Source organism: Tarenaya hassleriana, unplaced genomic scaffold (assembly GCF_000463585.1).
Source record: "Tarenaya hassleriana unplaced genomic scaffold, ASM46358v1 Cleome5, whole genome shotgun sequence".
NCBI lineage: Eukaryota > Viridiplantae > Streptophyta > Magnoliopsida > Brassicales > Cleomaceae > Tarenaya > Tarenaya hassleriana.
The window spans coordinates 1,009,865-1,029,938 of record NW_010967707.1 but is presented as its reverse complement, the minus strand read 5'-3'; the positions used below and the strand labels follow the sequence as shown (position 1 = coordinate 1,029,938).

Sequence of the window (20,074 nt, the reverse complement as noted above, 5' to 3'; positions counted from 1 at the left end):
TACAAATGATATAATTTTTTACAATTAAAATGTTTATACTATAAATAAGCAAATGCAACCAATGTGCAATCAAGGAATTGTGGATTCAATTCTCTACGGGAATCACTATTATGAATTTTATTAATTTTATCGGACATAAATGAATACGTTAAAATTTTGTCAAAAGATTAGTGAACGTATTAAAAAATGACGGAGGAAGAAGATTGGTTCAACTCTTAGTTTGACAAATTTAATACAGTGCCAGTCTGTATATCGCTATGAAAATTATTTGCAATTTTTCAACTATATTGATAATATAACCATATTGCAATTACGGTATACAAATGATTTCATCATCATATAATCAAATAGTTGGATAAATTTTCCGAAGTGATTATATATACACATTTTTTTTAAAGTAAACAATTAAATATCTATGTTAAGACGATTTCATTGATATTGATTCTTATATATAAATATATATATATATATGTGTATGTATATGTATAAAGTCGTACGGATTATGGAAGTTCAATGATGGATGCCTTTTCAAGAAAAAGACAATATACTGCCGATGATTAGAGAGTTATTATTGTTTTCGTATTTAATTTTATTTGGGAAGTTTTTTTTTTGATAAAATATTTGGGAAGTTATAATAAGATATTCGCAATAAAGACAAACGTTGAGATGTTCTAATAAGAAATATTGTTTTAGTAGTTTCAATGAAATATTTATTGTGTTAGGGCTTATTTTTAATGTAATGTGAAATATTGTAAATCAATTGTTTTAGTTTTTCTACGAGTATTATAGCCTAAAACAAACTCTTGTTGATCTATAATTCTGAAATATAAGCTATAATCGTAAAAAAAGCTATAATCTAATTATTTTCAAACTTATAATAATTGTGGGATATATTATATCTATCTTATATGTGCTGTAACTTATATATGGTCTTCATCTAACTTTTGATATCGTGGATATATGAGATGGAGATCATGCAATATTATATAATGACTTCAACCAAAAAAAATATATTATATAATGACAATAAATTACGACGGCTTCTTAATCCGTACAACATTCCGGGCGTTGACTTTTTCTACATAAAAGGGATGCTATAATAGGAAAATATTTTTCTATTATTGATAATGAAAAGAATACATCATAATATATAAGAAAATACAATAGAATATTCTAGGCATAATATCTAGGGTAAATTATAACAATATTAATGATAATATTCTAAGAATAATATCTTCCTATATACCCTCAAGATGAATCATCTATGATGAATTCAATCTTGTTACATAAAAACTGAAAACTGAAATTGTGATCGTATTAAACGAATCATCTTTCATGTGGTGGTGTAGTCTAGACTTGAGTTGGTGTTGCTTGATAACGTTTGAAGAGCTTGAGAGTTGTATTCTTGGAGGCTGATGTGGCACGGATGTGCGGCGCATATGCGCGAGTTGGGTTGCGCGATAATGAGGTCGGCAACGCAAAAAAAAAAATTGCGGTGTGAATAGCGGCTAGGCCGGAGAAAAGAAGAAAAAAAAATGGACGCAAAAGCGCGACGCATAATGCGTGATAGTCTAGCAGCGGGACAAGAGAAGAAAATAAAAATAAGTGATGCAAATACGTGGATCGACGATCGGAGTTTTCCAATCGAAAGAGGGTAAAAACCATGTTTAAAGAGCTTATAACGACTAGGGTTGACGTCGATATACGAACATCGTCAGAGAAAAAAAAAGAATAGCACATCGGCTAGGGTTGACGTCGATAAACGAACATCGTCGTTAAGAAAAATAGCTCATCGACTAGGGTTGGCGGTGATGAACACCGCCGTCGTTTATTTGGTAAAAATAGAATTATGTTTTTTTTGAAAAACAATTGTATGCATTGAAGTTATATTCATATCTATGCGAATAATTAGAATATATATATATATATATATGTTGAATTGGCAGTATTTCATATATTATTTATTTATTTGTTTGTTTGTTTTTAATAAAAAATAAATAACCGACAGATTTTCCGTAGTAAAACAGCCGAATTTCTTTGTGGAAGAGGATTAAAAAAAAAGCTAGGTGCGCAACATGATCCCATGAAATAGGAGATACCAACACACGATCTGTCTCAATCGGAATATTTCATTTATTAATGCCATATGTAGTCATTGATTATTCGATATAATTTTACTTCGCCTACTTTTTAATCCGATATACATGACATGTTTTCATGTTATAAAATGATAAAATTTCACTCGAAATTGGATGAACCGTAATCTTGCACTTTATTATATAAAACGGTACAAAACTAAACCGAATTTGATCGAATAATATTTCCATGCATCTAAATTCATTGGCTTGGATGTAACTTAATTTCTTCAAATTAAATTGATAGAAATCAATTATAAAAAAAAGATAATTTATTTAAATTAAATATTTTGTAATACAAATGATATAATTTTTTACAATTAAAATGTTTATACTATAAATAAGCAAATGCAACCAATGTGCAATCAAGGAATTGTGGATTCAATTCTCTACGGGAATCACTATTATGAATTTTATTAATTTTATCGGACATAAATGAATACGTTAAAATTTTGTCAAAAGATTAGTGAACGTATTAAAAAATGACGGAGGAAGAAGATTGGTTCAACTCTTAGTTTGACAAATTTAATACAGTGCCAGTCTGTATATCGCTATGAAAATTATTTGCAATTTTTCAACTATATTGATAATATAACCATATTGCAATTACGGTATACAAATGATTTCATCATCATATAATCAAATAGTTGGATAAATTTTCCGAAGTGATTATATATACACATTTTTTTTAAAGTAAACAATTAAATATCTATGTTAAGACGATTTCATTGATATTGATTCTTATATATAAATATATATATATATATGTGTATGTATATGTATAAAGTCGTACGGATTATGGAAGTTCAATGATGGATGCCTTTTCAAGAAAAAGACAATATACTGCCGATGATTAGAGAGTTATTATTGTTTTCGTATTTAATTTTATTTGGGAAGTTTTTTTTTTGATAAAATATTTGGGAAGTTATAATAAGATATTCGCAATAAAGACAAACGTTGAGATGTTCTAATAAGAAATATTGTTTTAGTAGTTTCAATGAAATATTTATTGTGTTAGGGCTTATTTTTAATGTAATGTGAAATATTGTAAATCAATTGTTTTAGTTTTTCTACGAGTATTATAGCCTAAAACAAACTCTTGTTGATCTATAATTCTGAAATATAAGCTATAATCGTAAAAAAAGCTATAATCTAATTATTTTCAAACTTATAATAATTGTGGGATATATTATATCTATCTTATATGTGCTGTAACTTATATATGGTCTTCATCTAACTTTTGATATCGTGGATATATGAGATGGAGATCATGCAATATTATATAATGACTTCAACCAAAAAAAATATATTATATAATGACAATAAATTACGACGGCTTCTTAATCCGTACAACATTCCGGGCGTTGACTTTTTCTACATAAAAGGGATGCTATAATAGGAAAATATTTTTCTATTATTGATAATGAAAAGAATACATCATAATATATAAGAAAATACAATAGAATATTCTAGGCATAATATCTAGGGTAAATTATAACAATATTAATGATAATATTCTAAGAATAATATCTTCCTATATATCCCCTCAAGATGAATCATCTATATGATGAATTCAATCTTGTTATATAAAAATTGAAAACTGAAATTATGATCGTATTAAACGAATCATCTTCCATGTGTTGGTGTAGTTCAGACTTGAGTCGGTGTTGCTTGATAACGTTTGAAAAGTTTGAGAGTTGTATTCTCAGAGGTTGATATGGCACGAAAGTGCGACGCGTATGCGTGAATTGGGTTACACGACAATGAAGTCGGCAGCGCAAAAAACTGCGGTGTATATAGCGGCTAGGTCAGAGAGAAGAAAAAAAAATGGACGCAAAAGCGCGACGCATAATGCGTGATAGTCTAGCAGCGGGACAAGAGAAGAAAATAAAAATAAGTGATGCAAATACGTGGATCGACGATCGGAGTTTTCCAATCGAAAGAGGGTAAAAACCATGTTTAAAGAGCTTATAACGACTAGGGTTGACGTCGATATACGAACATCGTCAGAGAAAAAAAAAGAATAGCACATCGGCTAGGGGTGACGTCGATAAACGAACATCGTCGTTAAGAAAAATAGCTCATCGACTAGGGTTGGCGGTGATGAACACCGCCGTCGAGGAAAGAAAATAGAGAAAAAAAAGAGCAAAATAAATTTAAAACGATACTCAAGGCGATGATACTATTGGATTTAGTACATCGTTGTCATCTTCATCATCGTTTTCGGATTCGACCGACATTGTTGATGAGAAGGAAAAAAAAATTAGAGCAAAAATCGAAACTCTGATACCATAATAGGAAAATATTTTTCTATTATTGATAACGAAAAGAATACATCATAATATATAGGAAAATACAGTAGAATATTCTAGACATAATATCTAGGGTAAATCATAACAATATTAATGATAATATTCTAAGAATAATATTTTCCTATATGCTAGTCATTCTGCCAACTCCTACTCTGAATAATCTATAATGGTAATTGATATAGTTTATATAAGTTCTTTATTATAATTTATTTTATTGTGTATATGTGCACTAATAATGACAATTAAGAACGCAAAATACATAAAATGACTAATCATCAACCTATTATGGGAGACTTTCCACTCAGATTGATTACAAAAATATGGAAGCCATTTGTTTTAGAAATATATTGTTAAGAGTATAAGTGGTCGAAAATTTAAATTTGGTCATGCAGCTTGGACCGAGTTTCACATATTTGTGTTTTTTTTTCTCCTATAAGCCGTTGACTTTTAGGCAAAGGGATATTTTCGTCAATTAAAATGTTTTAATCTTTTTTTTGGAACTTAAAAAAACAGTTGACTTTCAGCGAGAGGGAAGTTTCAGTTAATCGAATTTTTAAAATATTTTTTTATGGAGGTTAAAATAGTTGACTTTTATAAAATAATCCATGAGGTGGGAAAGTAAATAAAAAATAAAAAGAATTTTGTTACGAGATGGCCTTCCAAATAGTGAAAAAAAAATATTGGTTAAAAAAACTAAGCAGAAGAATTGTACGGAGGAACATAAACATCATGAACAAATAAATTTCTGAAAACTTACAGCAGGAACCCTAATTTGAAGGGTTTTCTTTTTGTTTGTTTTCATTTTTAATTCGTTTTCATTTTTGGGAATGCATGGAAAATAGAGTTATCTTCAAAATCTCCATTTTATCTTTGTTGGGAAACAATGAGTTGACATTCAAGAAATCCACTTTCTCACTCATAAAGACATTTTATATACCTAGCATGCTTCTAGTGAGATTGATTGAATAAGATGCTGTTATATGAAAAATTATATAAGATATAGAAATATCCATTAAAGTTTTAATATATCCTTCCATAACAATAAATACAAACCTAAAATATTCCAAGATTTTTCGATTATCAATAATAAAGATGGTTTTCTAAAAATTCGTATATAATAATTAAAAAATTGTCGATTTTGTTTAGGGACCACCAACAAGGTGTATCAAATATAAAAATGTTATAGATATCAAGAGCTCGACTTGATAGAGAATCACATTTTTACCCTTCTTTAGGGTCAAATCTCCGATTTTACCCAAGAATACAATAGATATTATATTATCTACAAAGCATATATATTGAATTGAATATATACAATTTGGAAATTTGAAAGAAAAAATGCTGGACGAGGTACGCGTCTCCAGGTGACATGTCAAAGATTGTACCCTGCGGCTAAAACCCGTACGGAAGTTGGAACGAGCTTGTACGTTTTCCGACAAGAGAAACGAAGACCGTGAACCTTGACTTGTACATCGTGGATGTCTTCTTGATTATTAAGGATATCTTGCGCTAAAAAAAAGGGGTTTTCTTATATGTATATATTTTTGGCGTAATTTTAGTTTTCTAAGTGATTTCTTCATTTAAACCGATGAATTTGAAATTCTTTAAAAAAATGATATTTGTGGGATAAAATTGAAACGAGTTCTACTAATGGGTTCTTCGTGTGGGTTAATTTGGATAGATTAATGTAGGGGTCAGAAATCCAAATGATATTTGTGGGATATTTTTTTTATTAACCCCCCAAAAAAAGAGAGAATTGATGTGTATAAACTTGGCCAAGAACAAATTATATATATATATACACAAAACCAGAAGGGGGCATATACCGGGATATTTTTTTTATTAACCCCCCCAATATATATATATATAACCAGAAGGGGGCAATACCTTGGAAGATGCCGGAGATCATGTAGCCATCAATCTCCCATCACTTTTGCAATATAAATAGCCACCATTGTTAGCCTCATATATCATATATCATCACCACTCTAAGGCTAAACCGTATCTTTCGCAGCGAATTAACATTAGACTGACCAGGTGAACTGTCTCTTCTTCAGGTTTCTCTCACTCCAATTAGTGAACATGTAATCTTTTCGACTTGCTATAACTTGTATATATATATGTCCATGCATGTGTATACACGCGCTTTAATTAGTTAATGCTGATAACTTAGATGTTTTTCTTTCATGAGGTCCTCACTCTTCTTAACAAGTACAAGTCATAGATTTGATAAACAGAAAAATAATATAGTTATCAGTAACTGTTGTGCGCATTATTGTCGTTTTCTTCTATAACCCTAATTTCTGTTTTGAACATGATGTAACACTGGTTTTGTCAGCAGATCGAGTTGTCGGAAGGTCAAAAGACAATGGCTGAGGATCAACAGATAGGAGTGCTCAAGGCACTGGATGGGGCAAAGACGCAGCTTGACGCAGCTTTACCATTTCACGGCCATTGTGATAGCCGGAATGGGATTCTTCACCGATGCGTACGATCTCTTCTGCATCTCGCTGGTCACAAAGCTCCTCGGCCGTCTCTATTACCACAACCCTCAGTCGGCTAAGCCCGGAACCCTCCCACCGGATGTGTGTGCAGCCGTCAATGGTGTCGCCCTCTGTGGGACGTTGGCCGGTCAGCTCTTCTTCGGGTGGCTCGGTGACAAACTCGGACGCAAGAAAGTGTACGGTATCACTTTGGTCATGATGGTCGTTTGCTCAGTTGCCTCTGGCCTCTCCTTTGGCAACTCTGCCAAGGGTGTCATGACCACTCTCTGCTTCTTCAGGTACATTAACGCAAAACATACATATATATATATATATATATAACTGGTTAAATATTTCATGTCATAACCTGATCCGATATATATATATGTTGTACGTAACACAAGTATTTTGTTACATCCCCATTTATTCTGCTAATAGAAAGAACACCTACAGCTATCTAGCTATATAATGTATGTAGATTTATTAATTACAACACCCTGCCGTCACAGGTTCTGGTTAGGGTTCGGCATCGGAGGTGACTACCCTCTCTCCGCCACCATCATGTCTGAATACGCGAACAAGAAGACTCGTGGGGCTTTCATCGCGGCAGTATTCGCCATGCAGGGCGTCGGGATCTTGGCCGGAGGTATGGTAGCGCTCATGGTCTCAAGCATATTCGACCACAAGTTCCCGGCTCCAACGTACCAAGTGAACCGAAATCTTTCGACTCCTCCTCAAGCAGACTACATATGGCGTATCATCCTCATGGTCGGCGCTCTTCCAGCCGCATTGACCTATTATTGGCGTATGAAGATGCCCGAAACCGCCCGTTACACGGCTTTGGTCGCCAAGAACGTCAAACAGGCAGCTCAGGACATGTCCAAGGTTTTGCAGGTTGATCTGGAAGTCCAAGAAAGGGAGGAGGAACTCATCAAGGACCCGAAACTTACCTATGGCTTGTTCTCCGCTGAATTCTTGAGACGCCACGGGCTTCACCTTCTTGGTACAACCTCTACATGGTTCTTGCTCGACATCGCTTTCTACAGCCAGAACTTGTTCCAGAAAGATATTTTCTCGGCCATCGGATGGATTCCAAAGGCAGCCACGGTGAACGGTATCCACGAGGTGTTCATGATCGGCAGGGCACAAACCCTAATCGCGCTCTGCAGTACCGTCCCCGGTTACTGGTTCACGGTCGCATTCATAGATATAATCGGAAGGTTCTGGATCCAACTGATGGGGTTCTTCTTCATGACGGTCTTCATGTTCGCCATAGCCTTCCCATACAACCACTGGATCAAGCCGGATAACCGCATCGGATTCGTGGTGATGTACTCTCTCACTTTCTTCTTCGCCAACTTTGGACCGAATGCAACGACGTTCATCGTCCCGGCAGAGATATTCCCGGCCAGGCTGAGGTCGACGTGTCACGGAATCTCTGCCGCGACAGGGAAAGCGGGTGCGATCGTGGGAGCGTTCGGATTCTTATACGCAGCGCAGCCAAAGGACAAGACGAAGGTGGACGCAGGATACCCACCAGGCATCGGAGTGAAGAACTCTTTGATAATGCTCGGCGTCATCAACTTTGTCGGGATGTTGTGTACTTTCCTCGTTCCTGAATCCAAGGGCAAGTCCCTCGAAGAACTCTCCGGCGAGGCCAAGGTCGACGAAGATTGATATTCTTTCCAATCATATCACCTTTTTCAATTATACGAAATGTGTTTTTTTTTATGGATGTCGTTGTGTGATTCGGGCGTGATAGTGTGATGCATACTTGGTGCTTCGTTTAAATTAAAGGAAGAAAAAAATATATTCGTTATGTGAAAGATGGAGGGTATATACAAAGAGAAGTGTTGTCCACTAAGAATTAATGGTCTGCATGTTGGTCATAATGGATAACAATAAAAATCTAAAACTGTTTGCTTTATTTAACAAATAATGTATTTTTTATTTATATTTTATAATAGAGGGATATTATTTTAATTAGTTTGACTTTTTTGGAAATCCTTTTCATGACAACGTATCCCCAAATTGGCACTCTAATGTCAACTGTTCGAGCAAAAAGATTATAGCGCATGTATCGCACTAATGGTTAATTAGATTGCAAATTTCAATTTTTGGAGAAGATATGGATAGAGCTGGAACGTATAATATAATGGTAATAAATGATTAGATACTCTATAAACATGGAAAGCACTCCGTTTATGCTTTTATTTATTCTTATAATTTTCTCTCCCTGTGTCCACATAAATACAATGGGTGGATCCAAATGTCAAAGCAAGAGATTACACCTGTCATTATTTCATAAAATATGAAAAATTGACCAAATTGCCCTGTTGATTTCATATAATTACCATATTACCCTACTATTAGAACTATAACATTATAGTTTTTTTTCTCCAGATTTTATTAGTTATACGTCTAAACAATCCACATGATCACATGCCTATTCGTATTAATGACTAATAGAACATTTAAAATTTTGTAAGCAGATTGGTTTACTTTATGCATTATTGTTGCGTATACATATCAAGATTATAATTAAATAGCATGCATGGCGTAGTATCAATAAAGAGGGTATTTTTGTAAATTTAAAAACGTTGAACGAGTTAATTATGAAAAAAATAAACAAATAGAGTTTGGTCTAAGGCTACAAAACTTGATTAGTTTGACCTAATTGCAAAAAGCATTATTCCCAAAAGATGCCTTTAACACTCTCTCTCCTCTTCTATAAATTGCCACCAAAATTTCGAAATCCAAAATCACCACCTCGTCAACTCCTCATACTGTCTCTCTCGTCTCTGCCACAACTGAGTAACGCAACGACAAGGTGAGTTCAGATTTCCGACAAAAACTTATAACATGTTTCAGATTATAAACCCAGTTTTAGTTTGGGACTAATTAACAATGGCGGGTTTTGTGTATATACGAAAGGTCAAAAGGGGATGGCTGAAGATCAACAGATAGGAGTGCTCAAGGCACTCGATGTGGCAAAGACGCAGCTTTACCATTTCACGGCCATTGTGATAGCCGGAATGGGATTCTTCACTGATGCATACGATCTCTTCTGCATCTCTCTGGTCACGAAGCTCCTCGGCCGGATCTATTACTTCGACCCGACCTCACCTAAGCCGGGAACCCTCCCTCCTGACGTCTCTGCGGCCGTCAATGGCGTCGCCCTCTGCGGAACATTGGCTGGTCAGCTCTTCTTCGGATGGCTCGGTGACAAATTGGGACGGAAGAAAGTCTACGGTATCACTTTGATCCTGATGGTCCTCTGCTCCGTCGCCTCTGGTCTCTCCTTTGGCCACGCCGCTAAGGGAGTCATGACCACTCTCTGCTTCTTCAGGTGTCGATCGATATTCGTATTTCGCATAAACTGATCAAGTGAAAAAAAATCTCAACTTTATTTTTTTTAACAAAAGAGGTGGTCTGATTCGTAATGTTACAGGTTCTGGCTAGGGTTCGGCATCGGAGGCGACTACCCTCTTTCCGCCACCATCATGTCCGAATACGCGAACAAGAAGACACGTGGAGCTTTCATAGCGGCCGTGTTCGCCATGCAGGGCGTCGGAATCTTGGTCGGAGGTATGGTAGCGCTCATAGTCTCAAGCATATTCGACCACCAATTCCCGGCCCCGACATACGCAGTGGACCGAGCCCTCTCGACGCCTCCTCAAGCCGATTACGTATGGCGTATCATCCTCATGGTCGGCGCTCTTCCAGCGGCCTTGACCTATTACTGGCGTATGAAGATGCCTTATTGTTGCGTATAGATATTGAGTTTATAATTAAATATCATGCATTGTGTAGTATCGATTAAGAGGATAGGTTTGTAAATTTTAAAACGTTGAACGAGTTAATAGTATAGTTAATTATATGTGAAAAAAGCATTATTCCCAAAAGATGCCTTTAACACTCTCTCTCCTCTTCTATAAATTGCCACCAAAATTTCGAAATCCAAAATCACCACCTCGTCAACTCCTCATACTGTCTCTCTCGTCTCTGCCACAACTGAGTAACGCAACGACAAGGTGAGTTCAGATTTCCGACAAAAACTTATAACATGTTTCAGATTATAAACCCAGTTTTAGTTTGGGACTAATTAACAATGGTGGGTTTTGTATGTATGTAAGGTCAAAAGGGGATGGCTGAGGACCAACAGATAGGAGTGCTCAAGGCACTCGATGTGGCAAAGACGCAGCTTTACCATTTCACGGCCATTGTGATAGCCGGAATGGGATTCTTCACTGATGCATACGATCTCTTCTGCATCTCTCTGGTCACGAAGCTCCTCGGCCGGATCTATTACTTCGACCCGACCTCACCTAAGCCGGGAACCCTCCCTCCTGACGTCTCTGCGGCCGTCAATGGCGTCGCCCTCTGCGGAACATTGGCCGGTCAGCTCTTCTTCGGATGGCTCGGTGACAAATTGGGACGGAAGAAAGTCTACGGTATCACTTTGATCCTGATGGTCCTCTGCTCCGTCGCCTCTGGTCTCTCCTTTGGCCACGCCGCTAAGGGAGTCATGACCACTCTCTGCTTCTTCAGGTGTCGATCGATATTCGTATTTCGCATAAACTGATCAAGTGAAAAAAAATCTCAACTTTATTTTTTTTAACAAAAGAGGTGGTCTGATTCGTAATGTTACAGGTTCTGGCTAGGGTTCGGCATCGGAGGCGACTACCCTCTTTCCGCCACCATCATGTCCGAATACGCGAACAAGAAGACACGTGGAGCTTTCATAGCGGCCGTGTTCGCCATGCAGGGCGTCGGAATCTTGGTCGGAGGTATGGTAGCGCTCATAGTCTCGAGCATATTCGACCACCAATTCCCGGCCCCGACATATGCAGTGGACCGAGCCCTCTCGACGCCTCCTCAAGCTGATTACGTATGGCGTATCATCCTCATGGTCGGCGCTCTTCCAGCGGCCTTGACCTATTACTGGCGTATGAAGATGCCTGAAACCGCCCGTTACACCGCCTTGGTCGCCAAGAACGTCAAACAGGCGGCTCAGGACATGTCCAAGGTCTTGCAGGTTGATCTCGAGGTCCAAGAAAGGGAGGAGGAACTCATCAAGGACCCCAAACTTAACTATGGATTGTTCTCCGCCGAATTCCTGAGACGCCATGGCCTCCACCTTCTCGGCACAACCTCTACATGGTTCTTGCTCGACATCGCTTTCTACAGCCAGAACTTGTTCCAGAAAGACATCTTCTCGGCCATCGGATGGATCCCAAAGGCGGCCACTATGAACGCCATCCACGAGGTGTTCAAGATCGGCAGGGCGCAGACCCTGATCGCGCTCTGCAGTACGGTTCCCGGTTACTGGTTCACGGTCGCGTTCATCGACATAATGGGAAGGTTCGCGATACAACTGATGGGATTCTTCTTCATGACGGTCTTCATGTTCGCCATAGCCTTCCCTTACAACCACTGGACCAAGCCGGATAACCGCATCGGATTCGTGGTGATGTACTCTCTGACTTTCTTCTTCGCGAACTTCGGCCCAAACTCGACGACGTTCATCGTCCCGGCAGAGATATTCCCGGCCAGGCTGAGATCGACGTGCCACGGAATCTCGGCGGCGTCAGGAAAGGCGGGGGCCATAATAGGGGCGTTCGGATTCTTATACGCAGCTCAGCCGAAGGACAAGACAAAGGTGGACCATGGCTACTCGCCAGGCATCGGCGTCAAGAACTCTTTGATAGCCCTCGGCTGCGTCAACTTCGCCGGTATGGTATTCACTCTCCTCGTTCCTGAATCAAAGGGCAAGTCCCTCGAAGAACTCTCCGGCGAGGCCAATCCCGATAAGAAAGATCAAGATTAAATATGTTGGGCGAGTTTTTCTTTGTCGGGCGAGTTTTTCTTCTATTATATGTTGTGTTTTTTGGTACGAGTGGTTCAACAAAAGCAGCTATTGATTTGTGATGTGTTCTCTTCTTAAGAGTGTTTGTTTTGTAGTCTAAATGTATTCGCTGTCCAATGCATTTTGTTTGTTGATCTCTCTGAGTTCTAACAAAACGTGTTACGTTACCTGTCCAAAGAGTTCTGTAAATAAGTACAATGACAGAAATGCCCCCAGAGGGCTTTTTTCTTAATACTAGTTGGGCCAAGAGTGTAGAAAATGGGCTTAGATCAAATAAATAAAGCTCAAATCGGGGACACATGCAACCGGAAAACGTTACGGATATTGAAATTATATTCGGGCAAAACGTTAGGGATTATGCAAGGGGTGATGCACATAGTAACACAACACATTAATATACAATCAACATATATCAAATAATAACTCGTACCAAAAGTTTTCACATTTTTTTTTGTCGAACCAATATCGAGCAAAAAACGGGGATATATTTAAGTTAATACAAGGCAGGACAAGAATAAGAGCCACGCGTAGCATCATTTTATTTAGCGAAATTTAAATATTAATTAATAATATCTAGTGATATTCTGATATAACAATAAAAAAGATCGGAAAGTAAAAATAAATGACAAGAATGCCCCTACGAGAAGAGGGCGTGTACTGGTTGGGTCTGAAGAGTAAAATGGATAATTAGATATCATAAACCCAATCCGAGGCCCACTATCATTTTATCTATCGGCCCATTTGAGACCCAATTTAAAACGGTTCGTTTTGGATCAAGGCACTGAACCAGAAAATGGAAAATTAAAAAAAAAAAAACATAATTTTTTCTTTTTACATTGTCTGAAATTGTATTTTAACATTCTCATTCTCTCCCATGGAAGATGCGGAGCCCGGAACATGGTCATGCTCTGCAGAATCTGAGACCGAGATCTTCATCAGTTCTAGTACTTCGAGCTCTTGGAACTTAGAATGGACTGAAAATTTGAAGGGAAAAAAAAATGGTCATTACGTGGTTTATGTCTAAATTCAAAACCAAGGGATGTTTCAGGAACATTCGTTACCTTCGCTTTGGGATAAGGAAAGCTCGTTTTTGCAGCAACTCTGCTTCCGAAGCTGAATTTCGATTTCTTGTCGGTAGGCCTCAGAATCTGGAAAGAACAGATCAGATCTTCATCCACGCTCATCATAGCTCCCGCGTTATCGAACTCACCGCAGTAATTTGGTGCCGAGAATATCGTGACGAGCTTCTTGTTCGCGAAGAACTCGAATCCATCTTCTACTACCTGCAAATCCAAGTTCTGTAAAAATCTGCATCGGTACGAGAAAACACGGTTGCTTAGGGCACAAAGAACATTCAAGAACCTGGTGAGCACGGCAGATGAGGTCAAGGTCGAGCCTTTTCAGAAACCCAGAAACGATATCGGCCCCGAATGTGTAAGAAACTCCTCGATCATTCGTTCCCCAACCTTTGATCTCTTTGTCAGGATCAGACCACAAGAGATCACAGAGCAAACCATTGTCGGGAACATCAGTAGGTCGTCTAATGTCCCTTATCTGTCTCAAGCTGCGCAGGTCGGGAGAAAGCCCGCCATGCATACAGAGAATCCGATCATCTACGAGGGCTGCGACGGGAAGACAGTTGAAGCAATCGGTGAAAGTTCGCCAGATTTTGACGCTGAAACGCCGTTTGCATTCGTCGTAGAAGCCATAGATGCGGTTAATGGAAGCACATTCGTGGTTTCCTCTGAGAAGGAAGAAGTTTTCTGGGTATTTGATTTTGTAAGCGAGAAGAAGACAGATCGTTTCGATGCTCTGTTTGCCACGATCCACGTAATCTCCGAGGAACAAGTAGTTCGAGCGAGGAGGGTGTGCTCCGTATTCGAAGAGCCTCAGAAGATCTGAATACTGACCATGAATGTCCCCTGTTTCCATCGCCAATGGGTTTGTAAGATCGATTAAAATGTTAAAAATGCTTGTTTTGTTGGGAAGATTGTGATCAAATGATGAACTTTCGATTTCTACATCTGGGTTCAGATAACTTCCATACTCAGTTTAAGCACAAGAATCTCTTGAGAATGCAGGAAAGGTTCAGGAACATATAGCACATGGAAAAAAACATAACTTTTTTCTGGGAATTATACTCCAATCTTGTATAAACCAGAAGTTTCACAAGACCAATCTCAGAAAACTACAGAGAGAGAGAGAGAGAGAGAGAGAGAGAGAGAGAGAGAGAGAGAGAGAGGTACCACAGATTTTGACAGGAGCTTCAAGCTCCAAGAGATTTGGCTGCCTCAAGAAGATGTCTCTGGAGACAAAACAGAGCTGTCTGATTTCGCTTTCAGACAGCTGAACAATCTTGCCCGGTTTCTCCCTCGCTTCAAGCAACCTGTTGATCACAGAATTCAGAACACCTGTATCCATCACCAATAAGCTTCTCTTTTCCTCTCTGACAACGAATACAACTCGAAACAGAGACAATGAACAACAACGACAAGAAACCCAGGAAACTGTAAGCAAAAAAGGATGAGACCCCTTCAAATAAAGATAACGGAGTCCAAAAACTTTGACTCTGTATTCTTTTATTCTTGCTCTTCGAGAAAGGAATGGCGAGAATTGTGTTTCAGACAACTTAAAAGCCGCTTTGAAGAATATATTCCTTCTCTTTTCTAACAAACCCGCGTTTTATCGACGATGTTCGTGTTCATGATCTCATACTCCCAAGATTCTGTTTTAGTTACCACCACTGCAGAGAAAATTCCCCGTTTCTCTCAAACAATTAACAATCTCAGTGCGTTACTTTCAATCCTCAACAGAAAAGTAGGGATATTTAATGCATTAGAATAAAGGGTTGAGAGTTCTTCCAGCTGAAATCATCGTGGGATGAGTAAAGAAGAAAGGCACAAGGCTGAGCGTCAGAACAGTGGCTAAAATCCTATTGGACGGACGCACACAAAAAGATGATCTTTTTCCGACACGGTTAAGGTTTTTGGATTCATAATGTCTTCTCAACATGACTGTGGAGTGTCACATCAAGCAATTGACTCAATCTTCAGAACATGTTCTTCACCTTTGCGGCTAACGAACGTGAGAGGACGCGAGAAGAATCAATGAGAAATGTGAGATTTTGGAGAATATTTTTCCGGTTTTTTCTGTGTTCTTCCACTTTTTTTTTTTTCAGAATGGGAACTGAAAAAGGAAATGAAGAGAGATCCAAGTGGGGAATACAATGAGAGGCTTTTGTAGAGCATAAATCATCATTACAAATCTTTGATTCGATTCAAATCTGGTTTTCGGATTTTGAAATGGTTTGTTTAGATGGATACAACTCAACAAATCATTGAAAACTGAAATCAAGCAAACAACTTCATATTTTCTTGTATACAGATACAGATGTAGAGGTCAAGTATTATCAGACATAGACAACAACATTCTTGTACTCGTCTCCTTTAATGGCTTACAACAAAACATTTTCAGGACTCAGAACCCACCTTCCCACTTCGACGGCGATATCCCTGGCGGAGTATCCACCGTCGCCGTCGCCTCTGTTTTGCGCGCTCTTTGGTTGCCCGGCGCCTGTCTGTGAGGCAGAGGAGGAGGAAGAGAGATTCCGAGGATGATCGCCATAATCGCCGCCGTGGAGAGCTTGCCTGTCTTTTTCACACGAATATTGTGATCAAAGGAAGAGATGGAAGAAATGGTGAAAGTGTTTCAATGGTCCGCCGCAGAGATCTAGGTTTCCGGCGAACCAGGAGGCTCTGAAGCTCCCCGGAAAATCAGAGAAGGGCAATTGTGAGGAATTCAGGCAGCCAGAGAAAATCGAACTTTTAACCCATAAAATTTATAGGTTCGGCCCATTTAAAAACAGTAATGAATGAAGCCCATTCTACAAAACCCATTAGGACATCTAAAGCCCATTATGAAGCCCAATATACCCAAAACGTGAAAGGCCCATGAAAGTCAGCACGTGACAACACGTGGCCTCAATCGGGATTTTCACTAACAATTAATGTCCCCCCTTAATTGTATTGATGACTGCGTTATCATTTCAACCGACTATCAAATGTTACTTTTACGACGACTTTCTTTTAAATAATCACGTAATTAGTTGTCTATACCACGTGTACTGATCAGATGCGCTCACGTGACTGACATTTGGATAACGTGCTGCTGACCCCCGTTGTCCACGTGGCATATGATAATTCGTCGAATCGTCCGGGATTCTATATAGTCAAAGTCAAAAGAAATTTATCGTGGATACCAGAGAACAGTCAATTCAGCGATAGACTCGAACTCTTTGTAAACAGCGTCATTACATTTGCATAGATATAACATTTGCTGTGAGAATATATATATATATATATATATATGAAGCTAAGTAAAATAGTGAATCAAATGTTATATATATAAATTAGATTCCCGAAGTGGACCCACTGGTCATCACAAGTTGTTCCCATGTGGAATCATCTGAATTTTCTCATGGTTTTCTGAGTATAATTATTATTTTATTTTATTTTGAGAGAGCTTCATGGGAAATACTCTACCATTATTTTTTGTTAATCAATATTTGTTTATCAATTTCAATTTATACAAAGCTGTTTTTGTGCTGCCATCTTGTCGACTTACACGCAGAAAGTCAATGAACTTGTCATGATTTCTTATGAATTTGTGTCGTTTAGCTTCTCGTCTTATTGTTTTATATATTTTTCTCTGTAGATCTCTCTAGTAACATCGTTTAATGAAACTGTAGTTCCATCGTGTTTGTTATTAAATATATATATATACATATATTTCCAAAGATCATTCATGCTTGTCGAATGAAATTAAATTAATTACCCTTTCATATATTGTTTATGTATATGCAACCTTAATTACGGTAATCATGGAATACATATCCATTACGCAGAAAGTCAATGAACTTGTCATGCAACGTGCCAATTAATGTATACGTGCATGAACATGAGATTTTTTTATAAAATCGGATTTATTAATTAAATGGGTTATAACGATAAAACACTTCTGATTGCATGTCCAACCCTTCGTGAAAAAGCTGTATAATGGGGTATTATTATTAACTTCTTCACACTGTTTTGAGTTATTGTTAATTAGTTTCTCATTTATTGTAACGTAATATTTCAATATGCAGATCAAGACGTTCGGGCCCCAAAGCTGTACCGGCAAGTTTCCCATCAATCCCTTGACTTAGTGCAAAAGCTTGGATCTTTTAAAATTTTCTTTTTTTTTAATTTCTAAATATTAGAATTCTGTAATATATATATATACACACACACACACATAATAAATACTAAAATAAATTAATCAGACACGACACGGTGTTTCTCACCGGAATAGTTCTCTTCTGTTCTGTACCATAAACACTTCACCTAACATTTTTTTTCTTACCCAAAAAGAAAATCGTCACACATGGCAAAGTATGGAAACAGTGAAGGTCCTTGATTTTCTTTTTATATTTAATGTTTTTTTTTTCATTTTCTGTAAATTTTAAATTTGTGAAAAGAGCCAAAGAAAGAAGGAAAAAGAAAAGATGGGTTTCTTCATACAGTAGATATGACCTCTGAAAACAGATTCAGACTTTGATGAATCAATAAAATACAATCCCAGATGCTAAAAAATCAAATATAATAAAGGGTAAATCATGAACATTGACAAATCCAGCTTATATTCACCTGCAATCCTGCATATGTATATGTATGTATATTCTTGTGTGATTGTGTGTGTATATATATATATATTATAATCTGGAGTCTCTGGATCCACTTAGCCCATTTGTTATTGCCTTTTTCCCCCTTAATAACTTAATATGTGTATTTGGATATTTATTGGTAAGTTGAGTTAAAATATTTGAAGATAAAAAAAAAACCTCTTCTCCCTATTTTGTGACATGGATGCATGGGGAGATGGTAGGGTGCATGTGCCCTTTGTGATTAATGATGATTATAAATTGATGTGTTCGAAAAATCTTGCGGAACCCTTAATTAAATTGTTTAAACATTTCCCATCACTAATCAATCAATACTCTCACATAAGAAAAAATGAAATTTAAAAAAAAAAAAGATGATACTCTTAATAAACCTATATATTTTAAAAGTAATATCAGTAAATTTATACATCGCTAAATACCTATTTTGGAACTACGAGTCTTGTGGATTAACCATAACACGAATATTATAACATGAAGAAATTACACACACATACACACACCAACTATAATCGTTGGTCCAATATTCTAATCGTCTGTCAAATTAAAACGGTTCGATTATTTTGTAATTTTCATACAAAATATATTGGTAAAGAGCATATGATAAAGAGCAGCAAAACAAAGCCCTGCCGACATATTATGGTTAGAGGGCCTATCAGATTAAATAATTGCTAAATTGTACAATCGGATGGTATCATATCACTATATCACATTAATTACAAGGTAATACAAATAAACACGCCTCCGATATTTGAAAAGGTGATCACGTCATATGATCCAATATCGTTGAAACAATCTTACCCCTGCAAAGCTAAATATATATCATTTCTCTCGCTTGTTAAAAAATAATAAATTTAATTTCATATTATTTACGGGCGAATACATTCAATGTTTATGTTTTACACGTGTTTCTAATTCCGAATTTGTATATACCTAAAAACTGAAATAATATTCCAAACTCTATATAGTTCCTACGGGTTAATTGTAGTATTAAAAGCCACAAGGACAAAAAAAAATGGTTGGGTATTATTTTTTTATTTTAAAAAACTGAAATAAAACAAAAAAAAATAGTATAGGATTCCCACCGATCGAGATAAAAACTAATCGGACACGTAAAAACTAAAATAATAAAGAGTTTGGTCTGAAGAAGAGCATCAGAAATCTCACCAACTCTCTTGCTTTTCCCCATCGTTTTACTCTTCTTCTTCCGCTCTCTCTCTCTCTCTCTCTCTCTCTCTCATAGCGTCTAACATAGGTCATCTGTGTTAGATACACATATACATATATATAACACATATTTGATAGATTTTATACCCTCAAAGGATCAAAAGTCTGTGCATTTTCTTTTCCACATCGGTTCTTGCACTTGTGATCTTGCTCTCGATCCCAAGATCTCCAAAGGGTGCAACTTTTTCTCCCAACGTTCCGTCATTCGCGGGCATTCCAGCCGATCGATGGATCCATCGAATCCTCGCAATCCCTTCATCAACCTGGCGTTTCCACCGCCGCCGGTCGCAGGCCCCATCTTCCGCTCTTCTTATGTATATGCAACCTTAATT

At 37.4% G+C, this 20,074-nt stretch overlaps 4 protein-coding genes and 1 pseudogene across 5 annotated transcripts in view; 4 read left to right on the top strand and 1 right to left on the bottom strand.

The window, feature by feature from the left end:
- The first annotated feature begins 6,815 nt into the window (after positions 1-6,815).
- Positions 6,816-8,653, top strand: LOC104826081 (annotated as a pseudogene).
- A 1,041-nt stretch (positions 8,654-9,694) lies between these two features.
- LOC104827377 (inorganic phosphate transporter 1-1) lies at positions 9,695-10,706 on the top strand. Its single transcript, XM_010560550.1, has 3 exons — positions 9,695-9,760; positions 9,865-10,279; positions 10,382-10,706. The coding sequence occupies exons 2-3, from the start codon at positions 9,876-9,878 to the stop codon at positions 10,704-10,706; spliced, it is 729 nt and encodes a 242-aa protein (XP_010558852.1). The 5' UTR covers positions 9,695-9,760; positions 9,865-9,875.
- Positions 10,707-10,957: 251 nt separating this feature from the next.
- On the top strand, positions 10,958-12,937 carry LOC104826080 (probable inorganic phosphate transporter 1-3). Its single transcript, XM_010558599.1, has 3 exons — positions 10,958-10,964; positions 11,067-11,481; positions 11,584-12,937. The coding sequence occupies exons 2-3, from the start codon at positions 11,078-11,080 to the stop codon at positions 12,758-12,760; spliced, it is 1,581 nt and encodes a 526-aa protein (XP_010556901.1). The 5' UTR covers positions 10,958-10,964; positions 11,067-11,077; the 3' UTR covers positions 12,761-12,937.
- Positions 12,938-13,491: 554 nt separating this feature from the next.
- On the bottom strand, positions 13,492-16,595 carry LOC104826079 (serine/threonine-protein phosphatase PP1 isozyme 7). The gene is made up of 5 exons (XM_010558598.1): positions 16,288-16,595; positions 15,046-15,210; positions 14,162-14,721; positions 13,861-14,082; positions 13,492-13,773 (listed from the first exon to the last, which is right to left on the bottom strand). Exons 1-5 carry the CDS (start codon positions 16,421-16,423, stop codon positions 13,741-13,743), a joined length of 1,116 nt encoding a protein of 371 aa, XP_010556900.1. The 5' UTR covers positions 16,424-16,595; the 3' UTR covers positions 13,492-13,740.
- A 3,096-nt stretch (positions 16,596-19,691) lies between these two features.
- LOC104826078 (RING-H2 finger protein ATL16-like) overlaps positions 19,692-20,074 on the top strand; it is a 2,017-nt gene continuing 1,634 nt past the window's right edge. The window contains exon 1 of one of the 2 annotated variants that reach the window (XM_010558596.1): positions 19,692-20,045. In XM_010558596.1, coding sequence (XP_010556898.1) covers positions 19,970-20,045 — 76 coding nt within the window. In that variant the 5' untranslated portion in view covers positions 19,692-19,969. Of the gene's footprint in view, positions 20,053-20,074 lie in introns of both variants that reach the window. The other variant, XM_010558597.1, reaches the window with a different exon arrangement.

What these genes read in the sequence shown, in the direction of transcription:
- LOC104827377 (XM_010560550.1), top strand. Translation starts at nt 9,876, where the DNA reads ATGGCTGAAGATCAACAGATAGGAGTGCTCAAGGCACTCGATGTGGCA. An exon ending in ACCACTCTCTGCTTCTTCAG is followed by an intron (nt 10,280 to 10,381) that starts GTGTCGATCGAT and finishes GTAATGTTACAG; the next exon opens with GTTCTGGCTAGGGTTCGGCA.
- LOC104826080 (XM_010558599.1), top strand. Translation starts at nt 11,078, where the DNA reads ATGGCTGAGGACCAACAGATAGGAGTGCTCAAGGCACTCGATGTGGCA. An exon ending in ACCACTCTCTGCTTCTTCAG is followed by an intron (nt 11,482 to 11,583) that starts GTGTCGATCGAT and finishes GTAATGTTACAG; the next exon opens with GTTCTGGCTAGGGTTCGGCA.
- LOC104826079 (XM_010558598.1), bottom strand. Translation starts at nt 16,423, where the DNA reads ATGGCGATCATCCTCGGAATCTCTCTTCCTCCTCCTCTGCCTCACAGA. An exon ending in ATCGCCGTCGAAGTGGGAAG is followed by an intron (nt 15,211 to 16,287) that starts GTGGGTTCTGAG and finishes TGATGGATACAG; the next exon opens with GTGTTCTGAATTCTGTGATC. An exon ending in AGCTCCTGTCAAAATCTGTG is followed by an intron (nt 14,722 to 15,045) that starts GTACCTCTCTCT and finishes CGATGGAAACAG; the next exon opens with GGGACATTCATGGTCAGTAT.